Here is a 22,577-nt window from a genome sequence, read left to right as displayed (position 1 = left end):
TCCAGACAGCTGTCCCGAAGATTAAGGGGATAACCACGTCACTCCACTATGACACCTTTATGAAGACGCGGTTAAACAGTGGAGGTATAAGCAGGGGATTAAACACAACAGGTGGTCCAACACTTTAAAGGTCAACATCTGCAGGACCTTTAATACCTTTTGCAGCTTTATTACTTAAACTGCAACCCCACCTCCATCCCTGCCTCGGATTAATAACTCTCTGTGATGTAAAGTTACATCAGACCACACAAATAACACCTGATGGGAATTCTAAAAAGCTGTATTTCTGTATTTTATTTATTTAATGTTTGTTCAGCTGTAGTTTGTTTTAATTACCCTGTGTTGATATTTGGCACCAGAATGTTTATGTGTTCTTTACATTAATCTGCATTTATTTTACTTTCTGACAAAATACTTAACTGACAATGAGCAAATTAGTGTTGGTTGTGCTAACAATATGTGCTTACTGTACTATTCAAGTTAGAATAAGGTAGAAAATCAGAAATAATAAAGTCAAATGTAGGAAAATAATGTACAAAATGTGTTTTTTTAAATCTTAAATCCAACATGTTAATGCAATAATTTCCCTGTTGTGTTCAGACAATATCTTACCATTGCATTATGGACAAATTAGTGTAGAAAAATCACACTATATCTGATTTAATGTAGAAGAACTAAGAAATAATGTAAAAAAATGCAGATAAAACTTGTATATAATCACATTTTTATATATAAATATAGGAAAAAGTCTGAAAATCAACATGTCGGCTGACATATTGGGACAAACAACTATTTACCTTAACCGAATTTAACAGAATAACAGTTTAAAAGAATATTTGCATGTTTGGATTGTTGGAGAAAACCCACACAGGCACGTGGAGAACATCCAAACTCCTCACAGAAAGGTCCTGCCCGGTCTCGAACCCAGGTCGGAGTTCCCCAGGGATCTAGTCTGGGTCCTCTGTTGTTTACAAAATAAATAAATTAGATCATATTGCACTGGTAACGATGACAGTGCTCCGTCATTTTAAACTTGTTTTAAATGCACATCAAACAAAAAGTGGACATATTTTCTTTGAGAACTGGTTATCTTGGCATTTTTGTTTGTTGGTCAGTTTTATTGTTTGTTCTCACGATGTAAGCACTTGTGAAAGATTGAACATATAACAAGTCTTGATATAAATCCAGCAGACTGACAGTGAAGCAGTGAGGGATCCAGACGAGGCTGGACGAACGCCGGGGGTCGTCGTGAAGCCGTGTACTGTCATGGTGGGCTGCTCCTCTACAACTGGATGAGATTATCTTTGTCCCCAGCGTCTCCGACCAGATTACAAGACCATCTGCTGCAGTTGTGCCAAAACCACCGCAAGTGAAGGCAATTAAAAGGTACCGCTCTGACATAAAAGCCTAAAAATCCCAAAACTCTCCACTGTGGATGCTTTATGATGCACTTAAAATCTGATTAATGCAGACTGTATTGAGGTTAAATGAATGTTCAGGATAAAGGTGAGAGAATAACAGTATTTCCTGGCTGTCTCTGTGCTGGTCGAGCTGCTGCTAACAGGATTTATGTAATAAATGGCTTTCACATAAAAACTAATCAGCTGGACAAGCTGCGGCTAATTGTCCTGTAAGTACGTCCTCGTTAGAGCCACTCAGTAATAACTCACCTTGTGATTTATTCAGGGCAAAGGAGAGCGAGCTGCGTTGATACATCAGTAATTATAGTCCAACACTAATTTGTTCTGTACTAGTATTTCTCAACTGCAGCTGGCTGACAGGTTCTCTGTTATTGACCCTCATTCATGTATTTCAGAATAAAGGTGAGAGGACGAGAACGTTCCCAGTGAACTGTAAGATGTGTGTTGAGACTGATTTTGTGACTGGCATCAACATTAATCTGCAGTAATCTGTCAGTTCTTCTCATGCTTCAGGGACCAAGAGGCCACGATTAAATCTGAGCAGAGAGGAAACTAATACCAACACGATGAGATGACTTCAAATGACTGTTAAAAGAATGTTATTGTCTCACGTTAAAACTGGAATAACGAACGACTGGAAAGCCACTGAACATAATCTGGTAGCGTCCATCTGAAACCTTGGATACGTCAGATTAGGGTGCTTTAAAATACCATCATGTACATTTAGGTTATGTCATAGAAATGCACAGAATGTGGAACATCTTTGTCTCGAGGGGGAAAAAGGCAGAAATTAAAGTCTCACATCTGTCGGTCGTGCGCTCTGATATTACGATATTTTTTCCTCTTTTGAAATGAGTTTCCCCCCGCTGGCAGGTATTTATGATGTAAAGAGGGATGAGTCTTGGAAACATTCACCGTACAACAGGCTTACAACTTCATCTAGTGTAACGTTAATAATCTCTTTGTTTGCGGAGGGGGAATTGCTGAGTGAGATGCTGGCGACCACTCGCATGTAGTGTCCAGTTCGAATTTAGACAATGAATCAACAGGACTCGTTCAACTCCAGCGTTCAACATATATGTATTTAGTTGAAAACTTGTTACCTTTTAAAGGTTTTTGTGGTCTTGATGGGAAATCTTTCAGCACACAGTGGACCAGCGGTGAGGGAAGTCAGTCTTTATAGAATCAGTACCTGCCGGAGTCAAACATGGTCAGGGAAAACTTTACGTGGACGTAATCAGAATAATCCTGGAGTTCTGTATCTCTGTAAGCCTCGATGTTTCCGTGTGCTCGACTCCTCCGACCTTTTTTTCATTCAGTGTTTTGTGGATTTTGGCTCAGAAAACATGACAAGGTTGCCATGATTGGGAGAATATTCACGTTTTACTTCCAGGTTTTGAGTACAGGTTGCGAAATAAGAGATCAGCTCTGAGCTAAATGCTAACGTCAGTGTGCTAACACGGTCAGAGTGACAACATGAGGTCCACAACTTTGGTCCAGACTAAAATACCTCAACAACTATTCTAAGAACTGCAGCGAAATAATTGGTGCAGACGTTTCCGGTCCACCTACGATGAATCTGTAGAACTTTGGTAATCCATTTGTGGTTTGTCTCAGAAACTATTCAGTTGGTCGCCATGAAATTTGGTCATTCACGTTCCCAGGAGAATGAACCGTAAAAACTTTGGTGATCCCTCAACATCGATACACCTAAATAACTGAATTGATCTATTTGCCAATAACTCCCAAAATGAGATATCTGTGTGAACAAAATAATTTCCAAAAGCACATGACCGTTGGATAGTACCAGAACTTCGCTGTATCGGACCAGTTGTTGAGAAACGGTTGCAGTTTGGTCGAGTTTAGGCACCAAAACTACTCAGATTTATTAAGAAAAACATTGTTCGGGTTCAAATAGATGCACAAGTGAAGTTACACACTACATAAATTAAAGGTAGGGGAGGCGATTCTGGAGAAAGATGGTTGATTGTTCAGTCACATTCCCAGGTCGTCAATACCGACTCTTATTCGACAACCGGGGAATGAAACACAACAATCAACCATCTTTCTCCAGAATCGCCGTCGCTACCTTTAAGTTACGTCCTCTACGTGGGTTAAAATAAGTAAATGTTCACTTTTAGTTTGCCACAACAGACAAACAGCAGCTCTGTGGGTGACCTGACTTCCTCCTTTGCTCCTGTCGTAATGATTAAGGCCACTAGAGGTCACTGCCTAAATGAAATACTGAAATAAGGGTTGTACATTCAACCTATACAGCTGTTTCGAGTGAAGGAGGGTTGGATGTATCCTCCGATCTCCCCCAAGACATCCTGATGACCACTGTCTTCATGCTCAAGCATCATCAGATCATTAATTTGCTCGTCCACTTGACCCGTTTACATTAGACGGCACGCCTTGATGTTTATGTATCTCATGACAAGACAAATGTCTGAGAGTAAATGCAGCAACATCAGTCATCTCCTTCAGTAGTTTCTCTTTGTTTGTGTGCTGCATTCAACATCAACAGGCCGTTAGATATTAGGAGATTTGCCCTGCATGCACACATTATGGATTTCCATATGAGACTGTACAAACTCTGCTCAGCGACTGCAAAACAGGCGGTTGATCTTATGTTTGCGGCTGCATTTACTCTGACATTGACATGACATACAGAAAAATCAGGGGAAACGTACACATGACGTGTCTTGTCCTGGATTATAATCGAAGATCATAGTAATCTTTTTTCTCATTAATATCCTCAAAGGAAGTCTGGAATATAATTTGCCATTTTTGTAATGGATAATATTGCAGGCAAAGATTTGTAGAAGGGGAGGAGCGACGGGGATGGACGAGCAGCAGAGAGTGAAGAGTGATAGAGTTCAGATGAAGCCGCAGAGGAAGGCAAAGAGTCGCCGGACTGCCATGGGTCTCGACTGTTCCTGCCGAAGTGGAGAGAATGAATCCTTTAATCGAGGTGGAAGCGCATCATTAGAGCCGGCGGAGGGATGTACAAAATTCTCACCCAAGGAGCCTCAAACGCAACAAGATTATGAAGATTTGATATATCTGCTGGGAGGCGAAACACGGTGGCTACATATCAAAAGCCAGGATTAGTTGCCTTTTCATTTCATCTCCTCGGGCCTGGCCTCGACCATGAGGCTAGAGCGCGGGTGGCGGGCTTCTCTGGCGATCACCCTCAACTTTGTGGCGTTTGCTTTTGCCTTATCAGCGGTGACCACCAGCTACTGGTGCGAGGGGACCAGGAAGGTGCCCAAACCCTTCTGCACGGGACCACCGATGAAGACGAAGCAGTGGTTCTGCATCCGCTTCAACAGCACCAACATCAACGACAGCCGGCTGGTTCAGTACATCTTCGAGACCGGGGAGGAGAAGTTCCTGATGAGGAAGTTCCACACGGGGATATTTTTCTCCTGTGAGCAGGCCGCCGACATGAACGGTAAGCCTGACGACAAGAGCTTCACCTTCAGCGAGGTGTTTTAACAAAAACAGGAAGTGAAGATGGAGGGAGCAGAAATCAGACTATTTATTTATTTACTGCAAGAGAACTTAATCTGTACATCACTTAGAGACGAGGTGAGAAAACAAACTGAAAGTGCTGATGTTGGGCCTTCACGCAGAAAAATTTAAAAAACGTAAATTCAGAATATTTTCTTCTGTGATTTAAAGACACGAATAGACTTCTATGAGTCTAAAAATGAAAACGAATAAAATCACTTCACATGTAAATAGACTGTATTGTAGTTGTTTTCTGAGGTATTTATGTGTATAAATAAATGAATAAATACAATAATTTATGTGCTTATAACTCAAGATTTGCACACTCCTGCAGACACCTGTGTCATCTCCATGTATTTTGGGTTTTTGGCAGCTTTAAAGTTTGTTAAATTGACTACATTAGTCAGACCTGCAGCTGAGTCTGTGCAAACAGAGGCTACCGTGCATTTGGGATTAAAACGTGCTAAACAAGGACAAAAATGAATGCATGAGCAGTCTGCAAAAAATGAACTAAACTCAGCCTGGACCATGGAAATGTTCTGCTGTGTTGCATCCCAGCTTGTAGTTTTATAGTGACAGGCATCTGGTTTAATCATTAATGTCAAGAATATAAAAATGATTCACAAATTTCTAATTTACTTGAGTAAAATTAGCAATACTACAGTGTATGAATACTCTGTTACAAGTAAAAGTCCTGTTGTTTTACTTAAAGATGTAATATGTAACATTTCTGCCTGGAAATGTCTGAATATATTTTGTTGAGTAATGTACTAACGTCGGAAGTCGGTGAACATAAATAATTACCTCGTCCATGATTATCATTGGCCGAGTCGTGTCCGATTTGTAAGATTATGAAGACATCAACTCCCATGATGCCACACGACTCACATCTATTGTTTTATTGTGGTTAAGAGACCCCTTGTGGCAGAAATTACATACTTCACATACATTTCACTAAAAGTACAAAGGTAATCGCATCAAAATGTACTCAAGTGAAATAAAAGTTAACAGTCCTCATTCTGCAGAATCAGATTTTTACATTATTGGATTCTAATTATTGATTAATCACTTTGATTCAACTGCTCGGCAGTTTATTCTATAATAATGCATCAGTACTGATGTGGTTAACTGAGAATCAGCCAAGAAACTCTAGTCAGTTCTCTAGGAAATGCAGAAGAGGATAATGTGCAACATTTAGAAATATTCAGATAAAAGAAATCTAATGAAACAACAGCTTTCCATCGGAGTACAAATGTTCTCTGTAATTAATACTAAATTATATAGATTCTTCGAGGGAAGACCATTAGAGCCCTAAAAGTATAAGTAAAAGTGTTCCTCATTATACATCATTAACTAAGTTTCTCTATATTTTCCTTTACTTCTGTTCACAGGGTTTGACTGTCGAGACTTCTCAGAGATCGCTCCAGAACATGAAAGAGGTTTGTGAAATGATGGAAGTTTGGTGGAAGTCACTGAGCATTAAACTCTGACAGCACACGGAAACTAAAGATGTTGATGAACCTGAAAACACAATCAGGAGCTGGAAACTGTTCCCTGAGCTGAGGCTCATGGGTATTCTTGTATTCAGAGCCATCTGCCAGACCGATAACCAACAGATTATTTATCAGAAATTAAGTTTAAAGGCCCATTGTACAAGATTCATGGGAATATTGTGGCAGAAATAGAATATTACATTCATATCTTTGTTTTCAATAGTGTATTATCATCAGAAAAAATAAGAAGTGTTGTGTTTTTGTGACTTCAGAATGAGTCTTTTGTTTCAACAGAGGGACCAGGTCATCTTCCACAGAGTCCACCATGTTTCTACAGTTGCTGAGACTCTACAGCAACACATCTGCACATCTAAACAATTAAACAGTTTGACAGCCAGTGACTCACAAAACATCTCATACAACCATTTACAAAACAACATGACCGTTGCAGCACACAGTGCCAGCAACAGACGAACCAAACCTTTGTTGGACAGTTTGATAAGGTTTAGAAAACAAAACTACCTCCTTGGTTGGGCTTAGAATAACTTAAGTTACGTTATTTATCTTGATCAACCCAACCATTCTCCATAGGCAGACTTTGTCACTCTTTATACTACATCGCCTAACTTCCTCCTCTGCTGCCATAAAGATGACTGCAGCCACTAGAGGTCGCCTAATAAGAAACATGGATATGAGTCATGAAATGAGGGATGGAATCCTGCACACTGGACCTTAAATTAAATAAATTTTTTAGTCAAAACATAAACCTGCAGGATCGAACCACTACTTGTCCTGCGGTGTCTCACCTGTGTCAGCCGTGCATGTTATGGACAGCTAGCATCATCATCATCAGCCGAGCAGCTGCTGCCCTGATTAATGCATCTGTCCAGATGATGAGAATCAGAGGAGCAGACCTGTTGTACCTACATGTCTGGCTGCCTTCAGACAAAATGGGATTATTCATCAGGAACAGGGTTTTATGGGGAGAACACAGCTCAATTCTGTCTCCCTCCCCCTCCGTCCTTCTTGTTTTCTAGGGGTCCTGTGGTTGTGTATCGTGGCGGAGAGTCTGTACCTCAGCCTGCTCTTCACAGGCGGGGCTCTGATGATTCTGGAGCTGTGTCCCTGGTTCAGTATCATGAACAAACTGAAGCTCAGTGCCTTCGCTGCCATGTGCACTGCCCTGTCAGGTAACAAGCACTGCTTTATCTATTGTTTTGAACGACAGTAGCTGCCCTCCTCCGGCCGTAATAAAGCTTCTGCACAGAGAAATCCCAGTAGAAAAACATTGTTTAGAGGCTGTGCTCATCTGGAGGCAGAAATAATCTCACTGGCTGACCTCAAGTTCTCTGGTTAGCTTACTAGCCGACTAAACATCCAAAAGTATCAAATAGCCCCGTTTGGATCTCGTAAGGTCACATAGAGAAGCTCAGGAAATGTTGGTGCTTCAGTTAATCAGATGTGAGACCTCGATTTCATTGATTATCTAAATCTATGTGCACAGCAAAAGGATCAATGAGGTTTTAACGTTAATTAATGTTTTTTGTTCTTCCACACAGCCAAAAGGCCACACACAGTTCAGATTCGTACAGGAAACAAATTGGAGTAAAGCAGCTGTTCTCCTAATAAATCCCGAGCTTCATCAGAGCTGAATAAAACATTTTAAATAAATAAAGTTTGAATTCTGTTTTCTCTGGAGAATTTCCTTTGTACTGTCAAGTTTTAACCTACAACTTTGTCTTTGCAGCAGGTGGATGAATTAACACTAGAAACTAAAAATGTACTTTTAAAGCATCAATGTAATCTTTATTCAAAGAAAAAAAACATTTTGTCCGGTGCACACTCAAGCCTCCATTCATCACTAATCCATTAAACATTACTATCAATGATTTGCTAATTATCTAATTCACACAACTGTGATATTCTTCAGTCTCTCCCACTGAGGATCAGCTCAGTCTCTGAAATTGTTTTTGCAGTTCTGCCTCTGAAAAGTCTTTTCAGAGTTTTACACTGAACGATGAAAACTGGGATCACTCAGCTAAATCCAGCTGGGCTGGACCAATCAAAGAGGGGAAACCACAGCGGGATATTCTGTCTGAATATGTCAGTTTGAAGTGATTTCTGCCATAAATCTGGATTAATTCACTGGTTTTCTGTTTTTTGGAATAATGTCTGTATTCCAAAAAGTTTAGAAAACTCCTTCTTTCTCTATTGCTGCTGGAATATTTGTTCATTTTACGATATTTCAGTGTGTTGGTGTTGGTGTAAATGGAGAAAACACACTATTGATTATAAAAATATTATTACAGCTGTGTTTTAGGATGTCGTTGTTTATTGTCAATTATTCTCAGCATTATTAGAGCCCACAGCAGGATTTATAGTTGATAAACACTAATATCTTCTACATTTTAGTGTGTTATTTATTAAGTAGTATGTAGATGTATTGTAAGTGAAGATAACTTTGCTGTAAGCAGGAAAAGCAGCAGGGCAGCGGGTCAGGCGAGCTGCGGGAGGCGAGGTTGACAGTCAGCAGCAGCGAGCATTCAGAGCAGCTAACTGCACTGCGTCCACTCGCTACCTCGGAGGATTTACTGGTTTGTGGACTAATCGGATTGGACCCGGGGCAGCGGTTTTGGGCTGTGCCAAGACCTGCCCAGAGGAGCTCCCTCCCGCCCCCTGACTCCCATCCCCCCCTGTTGTTATGAGTTAATCCCAAGAAAAGCAGCTGTGGAGAGGCAGACTGCTGGATGAGACCGGGCCAGGATGTGGCAGGGAGATAACAGTCAGGAGGCCAGTTTACCTCACCGAGCAGGAGAGGATATTCACTCCAAATCCAGTTTAAATTTAAAATCAGTGCAATTTTTTTTAATCTTATTTTGTAACACAGTGCAGCTAACCATCTAATGTGTCAACATATAATAAAAAGTGCGTGTAATGTTAATTATCATCTTGATCAACTTTGCAGAGTGTTATAGTGACTTTCAGCTCATTGTTCTGGTTTTACGGCAACTTTAAGTTCAATCTCTATAAAATTATAAACCCTGTTGTAAACCCTGATTCCACTTTACTGCACAGAACCAAAGTGATGTGCTCTTGTTCTCAGGCCTTTGTGGGATGGTGGCCCACATGATGTTTACCACCATATTCCAGCTGGCGGTCGCTATGGGTCCAGAAAACTGGAGGCCAAAGACCTGGGACTACAGCTGGTCTTATATGTAAGCACTTTTATACATCTCCTAGAAAGATTGTATCACCAAAGCTGCTTAGTTTACAGTCAAACCTTCTTCTCCCTAAAACATCAGCATAAGTACCTTTATAGGCTAATTAGCTTCCACTTTACGAGTGAAATAGAAACATGTTGTCAGGGGCCGGATTTCCAGTTCTGTGTTTGGTGGTTGAAAAACAGGGAAAACCATTTTCTATTGTTCATAAAGTGTTTATAGGTTTATTGACCTCGTGTCTGACCGCAACATGGAAATGTTACTAAATGCGTCTTGCATCTACATTTAAGGATATCTGTCCTGTTTTGAAGATGATATATTTGAAGATGTTCTTCTTCAGCAGTTTGACAAACATCCACCACATTACATAACAAGGGAATGTTTCCACATTAAATTAAAGATAAAATACATCTTACATAATAGAAGAAGTGGTATTTTATTTGATATTCATAAACCAGCATCCAGACAAATAACATATACATCAGCAGTTTAGTGATTATCTGTGAAAACTGCAAATAATATTAAAGTTAATGACTTTAAAGTTAATGACTATTAAAGTTAATGACTTGCATCTTTTCATAACACTTAACATGGTAAGCAGGTTTTAAGATTTAAGTTGGTAATTAAGTTAAGTTGTGGTGAGTGTGGTAGTTAGTTTGTCGCCAGCTTTCTGTGTGAACCAATCAGGACCAAGACTTTTAACTTGGGTTTGTAGCCAACAAATAGTTGCCGTTACTGGAAGTTAAAGGGACAGTGTGTAACGATTTAAGTAATTTATTAACTCAAATCAACGTCTTCGTTCATAAGTAAGTCCTCATTGGTGTACAATTACCTCTGGCAACAATCTGACTTATCCTCCTGAGCGAAGAATTACCTATCTGAATATACATAGCACGGGCAAGCTCTATGGAGGCCGCCATGTCTTTCCGGTTAAAAAAAACTATGGACTGCCGAGAGGGACACAAAGCACTACGTGGTACTACGTAGTAAGGCTAAACGCGTTTTAGCTCACAGCTAGCTTGACTGCTGAACTGAGAGGGAGCTCAGTGAAAGCACTCGTCGCTAACAATAAAAATAACTAACTACATCTTTACCTCATTACTTGAATCAGTAGAAATACTCGATGCTGCTGGGAAAGAGTCCATATTTTGAAAATGAGTTTCTTGTTCAGTCAGGGCCACCGTAGCTTCTGGAACGTCTCCCAACTTCTTCAGAACGGGAGGGGTGAACAAAGGAGTGTTGCAATGTAGAACCTAACAGCTAGATGGCGCTAAATACTTGATATATTACACACTGTCCCTTTAAGACTGTAGATTAGCTGTATCCAAACACTCCCTGCTCTCTAAATGGACACTTGACATTTCATACAATCACTGCGTCACCACTTCGGCCACAAAATGGACATTTTTCACATCTATAAAATGAGACATACGTAGCAGCTTAAATTATTATAATAATGTGTGGAATTAAAATGACCTTTCGACCATTAATTCAGCTGTTTAGTAAGAGTTCTGTTTTCAAACCTCTCCTCAGATTAGCGTGGGGCTCTTTCGGCACCTGTATGGGCTCCGCGGTGACGGCGCTCAACAGGTACACGAAGACCATCATAGAGTTCAAATACAAGCGGCGGAACATCGAGAAGAGCCTGATGATCAAGCAGAAGATGATGGAGCTGGACCTCCCGGAGCAGATGTGGGACATGTACCTGACTGCCGTGCCGGCCGATGGCGAGGCACAGCTGGAACTGCCGGCGAACGGACACAAACCATCCACAGGGACAACATATGTGGTGGAAATGGACAATGTACCAGAACCACAAGGAGAGGCATACTGCTGAAAATGGAGTCTCTCTCCTTGTCCCCATGGCCCAGTGGAACAGTTTTCGGATTGATTTCCTGGTCCTGATTGACTCGTGTTCTTGGATTTAAATTTCTAATACAGGAGAACATTTGTTTGTTTCGTTCCCTGCCACACATCACGTGTGTGTCTGGGAATCCCAGATTCTTTTTCCGGAAATAATGTGACACGGTCGGCTTTGACACAACATGCATGTCATTAAATCTTTCCATGCGATATTATTTGTGGGAGGAAGGGTGGAGCGCAGCAATTTCAACGTCTTCACTCTAATCTGAGACAAGCTGCAGGATAAGAGCGCTACTGCTGCAGTGCAGATCTGTTGTTTCTGTTTCAAAGAAGGAGATCTTTACTCAAGTTACATCCAAATTGTACTAATTTATTTCTCTAGGACGAGGCATGGTCACTAGACTACAGAGAGACACAAAACAACCAGATAGAGACATGAAACGAAACAGGAAAAAGAAAGAAAACATGACCGCAAAGAGACGGTAAACAACCAAAAAGACACTGAGAGAAACACAGTTAACACAAAGACACATAAAATCACAGAAAAGACCCTAAGAACACAGTGAGACTCAAAATGGCCACAAAGAGACATAAAACAACCACAAAGACACATTTACAACCCAAAGACAGACAAAACTACTACAAAGAGACACGACTGGATCACAGTGACAAACAAAATGACCACAAAGACACATAAAATCATGAAAAAGATTCACAAGATGGCCACAGAGACAAACAATATGACCAAACAGATGTAAAACAACCACAAAGAAACACAAAACAACCACAAAGAGACACACAACTACTACAAAGAGACACGGCTGGATCACAGTGACAAACAAAATGATCACAAAGACACACAACATGGCCACAAAGACACAAACTAAACATCCAACAACACGTCTGCAGCTGTTTTGTGCCTCTTTCAGTCCGGCTGTTGCTCCGGTATGTGTGAGAGGTCTGTCTGGACCGGAGATACACTTGTTTTTTAACAACTCGTTCCTTTAAATGACCAGTTACATTGGTTTGGTAGTTGTTCAAACACTTGCCTATAAAGTAAACTTCATGTTTCTGAAGGAATTCCACTAGATGGCACACATGAGCGCTTATTGACCTCTGACCCGTCACATCCCTGAGGGTTCATGTGCGTTTTGCATCTCACGGACACGTAGCGTTAATTTCCGAGGATGTGAACAACCATTCAGGAACCCGTTGTTAAAAGCGAGTATATCTCCGACCTCACGTGTACATTAACACATCTGAGGAGAGATTATTCCCACAAACAGATAGTTCTTCTTATATGTGAGCCAGCGCTGTGACTATTATAATCATGACTGTTATTCAGGAGCAGATGGGAAGAGCTGATTTCTGATTATCACACATCAGCCAGCTCTTGTTGCTGCATCGATGATCACTACTTTAGTGTTTACGTATGCAAAGGTTGCTGCAAATTATGCCTGTGAAATGGTGTTAAAAGCTTTTTTTCCCTCACACTTTTGATGATACTCAAATGCTCACATGTTTTGGATATCTGGAAATCCAACAGCAGCACCATCGTCTATATCCTTCCTTTACTTTTGTCACTGATCTGGGAATTTGGTTTTTAGTTGAAACAGCTGCCATCTTTGATTTATGTGGGACATTTGTTGGGTTCTTACTGGTGCGATTGAGGCTGAACATTTTCTAATTTGACATATAAATCAAACAATGACTGAATCAAACGAGGAGTGACGGTAAACGTCCAGAATGGAGCAGGACTGACATCTAGTGGAGTCACGGTACATGATGATCAACCGGACAGGATTTCTTTGTATTTCCAGCTCAACACAAGAGATGAATTTCTGTATCATTTGATCACGGACCTGTCATTGAAGATGAGAAATAAAAATACGATTGCTCATTAAAATATAGTTCTCAAAGAAAAGCTCAACACAGTCACGTCTTCTCTCTTGGTGGCTGATCTCTTATCATGTGTTCTTCCTCTGAACTCTGCAGACGACGGGATGCTGGAGTTATTTCTGCTGCTGTGGTGACAGAAAAATAATCTCATTATGTGGCGACAGTCCAAGATATACAGTGTTAGCCCAACTCAGCTCCTGGCTCACGGTGAGGTTACAACTAAAGGAAAATGACAGGTTCATTATGAAATGGGTTTTATTTTTGTAGCTTTTTGTCCTAAAAAAGCTGCTAGCAGCAGCTTTACAGATGGTCACATCTGTAGCAACTGTTTGTGGTTCAGTCCACCACTTTGGTTCAGACTGAAACATCTCAACAACTATTGTGTAGATAGTAGGTACAAATATTTGTGGTGCTCAAAGGAGAAACCTGAGTTAAGTTAGTGATCCCTCTACTTTCCCTCTAGCGCCCCCATCAGGCTCAACAATGTGGTTTACAACTATTGGCTTGATGGTCATGAAATTTGGGACTAACCAAATATGGGCGGGGCTTCTGGGTCTGGATACTTAAGTCAATGTTTAAGTGCCTTCTGCATTCTTTCGACTGGTCAGCAGGGTTTCTAAAAGAAGTCAGCTTGTATGTAAGCTTATGAAAAAAATACCCTACTTCTCAGTTGATGTATCAGTAGGGTTAGGGTTAGGGGTTAGGGTTAGGGTAACTCATTAGTAAACAGTTTCCTAATGAGTTTATGGTCATTAGCAAATGTTAGCATGCTAACAGCAACCTGAGATGGAATATGGTAAACATCATATCTGCTTAACATCAGACATGCTAAGATGTTAGCATTTAATTCATGAATTAATTGTTGGGAGTTTTGACTTTACCCAAGTCATATGTTTAACAAAGTATCTTCCCTTTTACTCAAGTATGATTTTTTGGGTAGTTTTTACAAAATTGCAATCACTACATTTTATTGCATAAATAAATAATATCCAGATGTTAAGAAGAAAAATATTTTAATTAAACTTCACAACACTGAATAATTGATATATGTTAGCACTTCATGAGGAAATTACAGACAAAACATTTAAAGTGCAATCTGATATTTAAAAAAATAATTAATTTACAATTTTCTGATTTACCAAAGAACAAAGCCTTTACTTATAGTATCTGGGCTTTAAATTACTGTACATTTAAAAACAATATGAAATTTCCGACTAATCCAGAGCAAATTAATCAGGGTTCATGATCATGTTTCTGCAGATTGTGCAGGTCAGGTAGCTTCACATCCTCCATTTGGCCTCTGTAGTCCTGTCATTAAGGAACGTGAGGTTGTAGTTGATTTGAGGTAATATCCCAGGTTTTACTGGACAAACAGGCTGCAGTCAAGTGATGACAAGTTCTTTGTAAAGCTGTTGTGGGTGCTCATCAATATATTTCTTTATATACCAACAGGAGATATGAGCCTTGAGGTTTTCCTCAACCAGAAAGTCCATCGCAGCCTGAAAAAGGAAAATTAAATATATGAAGCCATCCAATATATAGTGTGTGCAATGTCTAAAATACCTGAAAAGTTGTCACACTTACCTGTGACAACACTGCAGCAACACCTTGGCCCCTAAATGTCTCTGGCACAAAGGTGGACATTAGATCCACTTCCTTCTCACCAGTGAATTTGTATTGAAGCACCGCACAGTCCTGGGACCCTGTGGACAGAGTGGACATGGAGGATGTTACACCAAATTTAAAATGTCCAGGATCCCCAATGCCACTGTTGGTTTGATGTACAGAGCCATAGCAGCTAAAAAAAGCTAATCAAACATGTAAAATCAACTGTTTTCTTCCAGTTATAAAACTCTTTATCAGACTAACTGATGTTTTCTAATGATATTTACTAACCTCTTTTGTTTGACTTTGAAAGACAGTAGGTGGAAATGAAATTCCCCCCAAAATCCTTTTTCTGGCCTTGGAATAACAATCTGACAGATTATGAACAGGTACCAAACTCCCTCCAGAAATTCCTTCATTTAAGAGACTGCCACTTGCCTGCTGAAGCTGTGCTACTGTGGCTAAATAGCCAAAAATGTCCTATAATGTGTAGCTTTTGCTGATAACATTTGTGCCGAATTTTTTGGCGGCTCGAAACAAATAATTTTAAGTGCATCTGATTCATATTGTATATGCATTGTTTACCCTTCAGCAAAAGCCGACACAATTATCAGATTTCTTTAAGGAGCTTCGTTGAGCGTTCTCTCCTTCCGAAAGAGAAATAACTCTCTTGTTAAACTTAAGTAGTGACTTTGAGTGAAATTCAATTATGTGAGGCCACAAAAAGCGTTTTCCTGGCCTTATTTTAAACATTGGATAGATATTATGAACCAATGCCAAACCCCCTCCAGAGATTCCAACATTTAAGTGAGCGCGAGTCGCCCTTCGCAAACAGTACCCGTGTGGCCAACTAGCCAAAAATGAGCTAGAAAGTTCTATACATGTTTATTTTGATCATAATATCTATGCCGAACTATAAAGCGGCTTGAACCAAATCGTTTAAGGTACAAATCCTTCATATTACATTTGCAAAATTTACTGTGTGGCCAAGGTACATTAAATGAACAGATTTTTTAATGGAGTTTCGCTTAGCGTTCTTTATGTATGAAAGAGAACTGCGCTGTCAGTAGGCTATTTGAGCAGATCACTGAAACGGCTGCACAGTCCAACGGTAAATTAATCAATCGCACGGATGTGTACGGTTCAGCAGGCCGCAAACGGACGCCGGGCTCCCTTACAGGATCTACCCCGGCACAGCTGCGTCGCCGCCGGCTCTGTGTGCTTACCGGCCCCGCTGTCTGGAGAGACGGTGAAGCGGAGGTTCTGTCGATCGTGATTCACAGTTAAACCGCAGCTGGAGCTCAAAGACCTGAAGACGACAGGAGGAGAGTTCAGTCTGAGAGGAAACCCACCGAGTCTGGAGAATATTTTAAAGGCCATTTAAAGAGAAAAAGACACGTAAGTCTGAACAGCATGTAGTAGTAATAACACTGCCTGTCCACCAGGGGGCGCCACATGTACAGAGGATAATAATTAACTTTCTAATGTCCTTTCTTTGACCTCTACTGCACAAAACAGACTTATATTGTCTCATCAAGTCATTTTAACATTTAGGTCCACAAATAGATCAATCAGTTATAAACACTTAACGTAAGTTTTGTATAATGTCTATTTATAACGTTTATTTCTTGTTTCTCTGTATTTTCCAAATATTTTACTATGAAATACTCCAGAAAGATTGTTATTAATCATAGAGAAAATAAAAATTAACTACTGTGAAAATTGTATTTTATCTGAAAATAAATAAACAAAAGTTTTTCATGTAAATTCTCCAATTTTGATGATAACTTTAACCTGGAAAATTGACAGAAAAAAATATTCTTTCTGATTTTTTCTGGACATGAAAACATAAATGAATAAAATAGTAATTATCTTGCTTTGAATTAAGCTTTTGTTATTACAAAAAATACTATTTCGCTACAATTCAAGCCAAATTATGTCACAAATTCCCAAGAAAAGTCCCTGTTGAAATGATATAACACTAAAATAAAGTGTTTTCTTTCAACATGTGTGGTACCAGCGAAAAACTGTTGACTAAAAATAAAATTGATAAACTGATTTTATCTGAAAGATAAATAGATAACTTGTATTCTAAATGTATGAATTCCATAAATACAAGAACAGATAATTGAGATATTTTGAGGCATTTCTTTTGTAAATTGATAGCTAATTCCAGAAAATGTTAATATTATAACAGGTGGAAGAAATGTCAAGTAAACCTGTAAAGATGTTTTCTTTTCTTATGATATTAAAAACAGAACTTTTGCATGACAAACACACATGAATATTACACATAAATACTTTTATTTTTATTTTGAATATTATGAAGTCGACAAACACAAGAACAGATACAGAAAAGAACACTTTATGCATAATTGACGATTTTTATGTAACTTCTGCACAACTGAGGGTCATTATTTTATGTTTTCTTGTAAAATGTACAGAAACATTTTTTTTTTTTTTCACTTCTAAACGATCTGTTGGAAATCAGCATTTAACTATAAATGTACGTATGTTGTCATTTGAATGCCGTTACAATTAAAAACCCCATTCTCAGACTTTTAATTTCAAACATGTCCTCTGGTTAGTTTCCCTCTGTCACACCCTCAGTCACTTCAATGTCTGCACGATGTGTCAGCAGCTCTACATGTTCTCACAGGCGGCGGCGTTGTTCACTCCTGCAGCCATCACGGCGAAGAAGACATTGGGGAAGAAGGACCGGGCGTAGATCGCCACCTTGGGGAGCGACGGAGCCATGACCACCTCCTTCTTCTTGTTGTGGAGAGTCTTCACGATCTCCGCCGCTGCCTCGTCCGGAGAAACGCCGAGCGGTTTCTTGGAGTACAACACTGCGAAGAGCAAATATACAGTGTGAGTTTTCAAGACATGAAAAACAAAATAGTATTTCTTTGTGTTTACTCACAGGACCAGACGGATCTAGAGGAGGCTGCCTCTGTGTTTTCAGCTGAAGAGGGGCTGATGAAGGTGTGGTTGATGGTGCTGACGGAGATGCCGTACTCCTCCACCTCGGCTCTCAGGCAGTCGAAGAAGGCCTGGACGGCGTGTTTAGATGCTGCATCTGGAGTAAAAGTAAAAACACAGGCTCATCAAAGTCAGTAGGATTCATCCTCTGAAGACCACGAACGACTTAAGTTGTTAATCGACTCACTAACATGACCATCGAGATGAAGAATTTAAAAATGTCCTGTGGATTTCGCTTCGTAAACTCACATGTGGTTCGAAAAGGCACGGCGAGTTTCCCCTGGATGCTGCTGATGAGCAGCAGGTGACCGGTTCTCCTGGAGATCATGGAGGGCAGCACACCTGAAGCAGGAACAAGAACAGATGAGACACCATCACACCTTTACAGACATGAAATCTAACTCCGTACGTTTCCATCGTCCACCTTTGGCCAGCGTGGCCGGTCCGAAGTAGTTGTTGTCCATCAGCAGCTTGTCCATCTCCAGAGAGACGCTCTGAGCTGGAGCTTTGACCTTCATGCTGCTGTTGAGGATGAGAACGTCCAGGCAGCCGTAACACTCCAGGATCTCTGTGATCACATCCGGCATGCTGTCCATGTCTCCGAAATCCAGAAGGACCAGCTTAGGAGGGAACGTCTGAGGAGGAACAGGGATGAGGAGGTCTGTACTAATGGAAAGTAACTAAGTACATTTGCTGTTTCTCAGTTCAGGGTCTGCATCCTTCGGACCCGGCCTTTGTGGTCTTCGAAGGCGAGTCCTTCCTTGTTAACCTCGTCAGCTGTTGTTAAATGGGACGGTCTAGCCTTTGGAGCATTTCCTGGTTGTGTCACCAGATGTTTTACCCTAATGTCACGATATCTGCCGCCCAGGCCCGCGAAAGAGGCGATCTACGCCACGCGATGTCGCCATTTTCTCTCTTTTTTTCTAGTGCAAAGAAACTCAGGATATGTGAGGCCACAAAAGATAGTAGAGGTGCATCCTCCAAAAAGAGGGAAAAGAAGGAGCATTTGGAGGAGCCTTTGAATTGGAACAGCCTTCACGCAGCGTTGTGACGGAATTGGCCTTCAAATGCTCCTCTGAAGGATGCAGACCCTGAATTAAGACACAGCAATAGAGTCTTGAGGTTCGTTACTCGAAAAACTAAAAAGCCTCGAGCAGCTTCAACAGTAAAAAGCTGCTTTTAACAACCTGAATATATCATGCATGATGATGTCCCTCCATCTGTCACTGCTGTCTGCTCTTGTGTCAGTGTTGGTTCTACTCACAACAGTCGGGTCTGAGGCGTTCGCCAAGTCATCAGCAAACTCCTCAAGTTTCTCCCAACTCTTCCCGCAGAGGATCAGCCTTGCCCCTCCTTTGTGAAACACACCTGCACATTCTGCATCGATAGATTTAAAAACAAGTTCAAACACAAGACGTAGAAATAACTGTAGAACCGTGAACGTTGAGCAACAAAGCATTGTTCCGTTACCTCTTCCGAGCCCGGATAAAGCGTCGGTTATAACCACCACCTTGTTGCGTACCGATGTTTTGGACAACAGGCCGATGACCACGCCGTACAGGTAGAAGAATCCAGCCGTCAGCACGATGACACACGGCACCAGGAGGACGGTGGTGATCCACGTCGGATCCATGTCCTGCAGGATGTCCTGGAAAATGATTCATTTTGATATTAAAATGAAATAAAAAATTATGCAGGAGAATTGTATCTTTGTAATGGCTCGCACAAAATATCATGATATAGTTTCATATTCTGGGGAAGTTCCCAAAATATAAAACAATTCCTTTAAACAAAAAAGTATCAACAAAGCAAACCAGTGTCGTTGTCATGAAGGAGGTCACGGTTAGCTAACATGTTGTTGTTGGCGTCAAAGCATGTTCAAAGATTGAAACATGTTTTAAAGATGGAGAATTATTTGGGTCTGATGATGTCGATGAGATGAGATGTGATGTCATTTACGATCTAGTGATTTACATAAGAAAAGGAGCGTTTCATACCATGAAGCTCTCCGGCTCCGTAACATTGGACTCCATCTCACCTTTAACAAGCATTTTTAAATATATAACTATTCTGAAATAAAAACAGAGGAGACATGTTTTAACCCAGTTTTTATATTTGTAATAAAATATAGTATTAGTGAAAGAATTTCACAGATACAACAGAAACATAAATACAACAAAGAACAGAGACATTACCAGAGAGATACAAAAAGACCACAGAAACATAAAACGACTGCAGGGATGCAAAAACCACAAAGTCACACAATACGACTACTAAGAGACACAAGACAACTACAAAGAGACACAATATGATTACAAAGACACACAACATGACTTCAAAGAGACACAGTATGGCTTCAAAGAGTCACAATATGGCTACAAAGAGGCACAATATGACTTCAAAGAGACACAAGAAGACACAAAGAGACACAATATGATTACAAAGACACACAATATGACTTCAAAGAGACACAGTATGACTACAAAGAGACACAGTATGACTACAAAGAGACACAGTATGACTACAAAGAGACACAATACAACAACAAAGAGACACAGTATGACTTCAAAGAGACACAGTATGACTACGAAGAGACACATGAGACCACAAAGATCCACAATATGACTACAAAAAGACACAGTATGACTACGAAGAGACACATGAGACCACAAAGACACACAATATGACTACAAAGACACACAATAAAACAAAAAAGAGACACCAGACGATCACAAAGAGACACAAAAATAATGACAAACAGATGCAAAACCACCACTTAAATGGACAGAAACCATAAAGAGACTCAATTCAACTAATAGAGAGACAAAACGATCACACAAAATAACGACTGAGACACAAAATGCCTACAATGAAATGCAAAGCAACTACATGTAGACTCAAAATGACTTCATGTTCAGGGCCGTGTTGGAGGAGTTGGGCACCTCTTTCTTTTGTGTGCGTTAACTGTTTCATAATCTGTCCATAATCTAGTGTTTGAGTTACAGATTTAAGTTTTCCTTTACGTGAAGAGTATTCTGTTAGAAAACACTTGACGTGGCCACTTTTCTGTCATCGTATTAAGACTCTCCCATGTTGTAGTTGAGTCCAGCTGGGAGTCTGAAGATAACCTTTAGGTTCAGGTTTACCGAGCCAGCCCCGGCTGTTTGTAGAGGAAGGGTCTTCTAAATATAAACTGCCCTAGAAATAGATACTGTATCTCCCACAAAGACTCGGAGCGACAGTGTACTCCCCACATTACTCCACAACAGAGTCCAGAGACACAGAACCACAATCAGAACTGAGCAGGAAGAGAAACAGAACATGTTTCATCCCTGCAGCAGCTGTCTGGGGTCAAATTAAAGACAAAGTGTTCAGTCGGTTGTTAAAGTGTCTCAGCACTTTGCAGAAGAAACTGACAGATTAAAGAGAGCTGCTCGTTTCCATCTGACCTCGATGTTACAGGAAATGAATTCTCAGCCGGCACTTACTGCTTCTCGGGCCTCTGCAGGTGTTCTGGACTCTGGATTTATTCCCCTCCTGAGGAGAGCTGGAGCTGCACGCCTCAGCAGCTCGTTCACAGAGCTCCTCCGACAAGACAGCCGGCCGCCCTGCCGCGGCAATACTTTGGGATTTGTGCTCTTTTAATAGCAGCACAGCTGAGTCGGTTATTTTCAACGTATGTTGTCGACATGTTATGTTTAGAATGACAGGAGGAGGGTGAAGAGGAGAGAGAGAAGGGTTTCTGTTGGCTGCCCGGAGGCGACACTTCTGATGTACTGCACATCATAAAGAAAGTTATATACGTTTTATCTGAGTCATGACCTGTGAATTGTGCAGGCACTTATACTTTCAGTGGTATGATTACATGATGACTGAGATGATCTAATATGCAAATAATTAAAAAAAAATTAAAAAGGAATGAATTAATTTATTTTTTGAGTTGCAGAGTATCTTGTGTAATATGTTGGAAACAAAAATTAATGACACATAGACAAAATGACCACAAAGAAAAGCAATAAAACAACCAAGAGATGCAAAATGACCATAAAAAGCACAAAAAACAATCACATATTTTGGCAAAACAACCACAAAGAGGGTAAAATAACTACTACTGTGGCTACAAAAAGTAGAATCTAAAGTCTTCACAAGGGAAGGACATTTTTTAGATTTCATTTATTTAACCTGATTAATTAAAACACTGGTTTGAAAATTAATTAGCAGTTAACTTTGAAAGAATTGAGGCTACGTTCAAAACCTCAAACTTTAGAGCCTTATAAATGTATAATGGCTGCAATCAAATCCTGCTGATAGTAAAATGTGTGTGTGTGCGTGTGTGACGAAATTAAAGCTCGAAAATTCTGTCAATCAAGTAGACGGTATCACCGGAAGTTGACACTATCATAATAAAAGCATACACTCTATACGATCAAGTTTAATTCTCACTGAAAGTTGTTATTTTCCATAAACATTTTATATTATATTGTGTTAAATACAAGTTCTTCTCAAAAACATTAATCTTTAATGTAATTATTAATGAATTTTATTCATACTATTTTTAAATCATTTTTTAATCAATC

At 40.2% G+C, this 22,577-nt stretch overlaps 3 protein-coding genes across 7 annotated transcripts; 1 reads left to right on the top strand and 2 right to left on the bottom strand.

Moving 5' to 3' along the window:
- The first annotated feature begins 16 nt into the window (after window positions 1–16).
- Window positions 17–13,438, top strand: LOC115574788 (germ cell-specific gene 1-like protein). Of its 3 annotated transcripts, none has more exons than XM_030406402.1 (6): window positions 17–1,386; window positions 4,651–4,878; window positions 6,329–6,376; window positions 7,468–7,620; window positions 9,534–9,645; window positions 11,185–13,438. In XM_030406402.1, exons 2-6 carry the CDS (start codon window positions 4,719–4,721, stop codon window positions 11,486–11,488), a joined length of 777 nt encoding a protein of 258 aa, XP_030262262.1. In that variant the 5' UTR covers window positions 17–1,386; window positions 4,651–4,718; the 3' UTR covers window positions 11,489–13,438. The 3 variants fall into 3 exon arrangements, with proteins under 3 accessions (XP_030262262.1, XP_030262260.1, XP_030262261.1); XM_030406400.1 differs by having other exon boundaries at window positions 4,233–4,878; XM_030406401.1 differs by having other exon boundaries at window positions 17–2,775; window positions 4,233–4,878.
- Window positions 13,439–14,409: 971 nt separating this feature from the next.
- LOC115574998 (protein NATD1-like) lies at window positions 14,410–16,455 on the bottom strand. Its single transcript, XM_030406733.1, has 3 exons — window positions 16,245–16,455; window positions 14,998–15,116; window positions 14,410–14,912 (listed from the first exon to the last, which is right to left on the bottom strand). The coding sequence occupies exons 1-3, from the start codon at window positions 16,396–16,398 to the stop codon at window positions 14,796–14,798; spliced, it is 390 nt and encodes a 129-aa protein (XP_030262593.1). The 5' UTR covers window positions 16,399–16,455; the 3' UTR covers window positions 14,410–14,795.
- A 1,027-nt stretch (window positions 16,456–17,482) lies between these two features.
- On the bottom strand, window positions 17,483–21,696 carry LOC115574924 (dehydrogenase/reductase SDR family member 7C-B-like). Of its 3 annotated transcripts, none has more exons than XM_030406606.1 (7): window positions 21,489–21,696; window positions 19,471–19,648; window positions 19,265–19,377; window positions 18,425–18,635; window positions 18,250–18,342; window positions 17,942–18,097; window positions 17,483–17,867 (listed from the first exon to the last, which is right to left on the bottom strand). In XM_030406606.1, exons 2-7 carry the CDS (start codon window positions 19,631–19,633, stop codon window positions 17,662–17,664), a joined length of 942 nt encoding a protein of 313 aa, XP_030262466.1. In that variant the 5' UTR covers window positions 19,634–19,648; window positions 21,489–21,696; the 3' UTR covers window positions 17,483–17,661. The 3 variants fall into 3 exon arrangements, with proteins under 3 accessions (XP_030262466.1, XP_030262464.1, XP_030262465.1); XM_030406604.1 differs by lacking the exon at window positions 21,489–21,696 and adding an exon at window positions 19,998–20,088; XM_030406605.1 differs by lacking the exon at window positions 21,489–21,696 and adding an exon at window positions 19,998–20,048 and having other exon boundaries at window positions 17,483–17,864.
- Between the last annotated feature and the right edge of the window lie 881 nt (window positions 21,697–22,577).

The sequence above is a fragment of the Sparus aurata genome, chromosome 23 (genome assembly GCF_900880675.1).
Source record: "Sparus aurata chromosome 23, fSpaAur1.1, whole genome shotgun sequence".
Lineage (NCBI taxonomy): Eukaryota > Metazoa > Chordata > Actinopteri > Spariformes > Sparidae > Sparus > Sparus aurata.
This window is presented reverse-complemented; position numbering and strand designations above follow the sequence as displayed.

Bases quoted from the DNA above. Each gene is read 5' to 3' on its own strand.
- LOC115574998 (XM_030406733.1), bottom strand. From the start codon at position 16,398: ATGGCCTTTAAAATATTCTCCAGACTCGGTGGGTTTCCTCTCAGACTG. The intron at 15,117-16,244 runs GTAAGCACACAG...CTCTGTCCACAG, and splicing joins CTCTCCAGACAGCGGGGCCG to GGTCCCAGGACTGTGCGGTG. The intron at 14,913-14,997 runs GTAAGTGTGACA...TTCCTTTTTCAG, and splicing joins TTGCTGCAGTGTTGTCACAG to GCTGCGATGGACTTTCTGGT.
- LOC115574924 (XM_030406604.1), bottom strand. From the start codon at position 20,051: ATGCTTGTTAAAGGTGAGATGGAGTCCAATGTTACGGAGCCGGAGAGC. The intron at 18,343-18,424 runs GTGGACGATGGA...TTCCTGCTTCAG, and splicing joins ACCGGCCACGCTGGCCAAAG to GTGTGCTGCCCTCCATGATC. The intron at 17,868-17,941 runs GTGAGTAAACAC...TGCTCTTCGCAG, and splicing joins CTCTAGATCCGTCTGGTCCT to TGTTGTACTCCAAGAAACCG.
- LOC115574788 (XM_030406400.1), top strand. From the start codon at position 4,575: ATGAGGCTAGAGCGCGGGTGGCGGGCTTCTCTGGCGATCACCCTCAAC. The intron at 4,879-6,328 runs GTAAGCCTGACG...TTCTGTTCACAG, and splicing joins GCAGGCCGCCGACATGAACG to GGTTTGACTGTCGAGACTTC. The intron at 7,621-9,533 runs GTAACAAGCACT...TCTTGTTCTCAG, and splicing joins CATGTGCACTGCCCTGTCAG to GCCTTTGTGGGATGGTGGCC.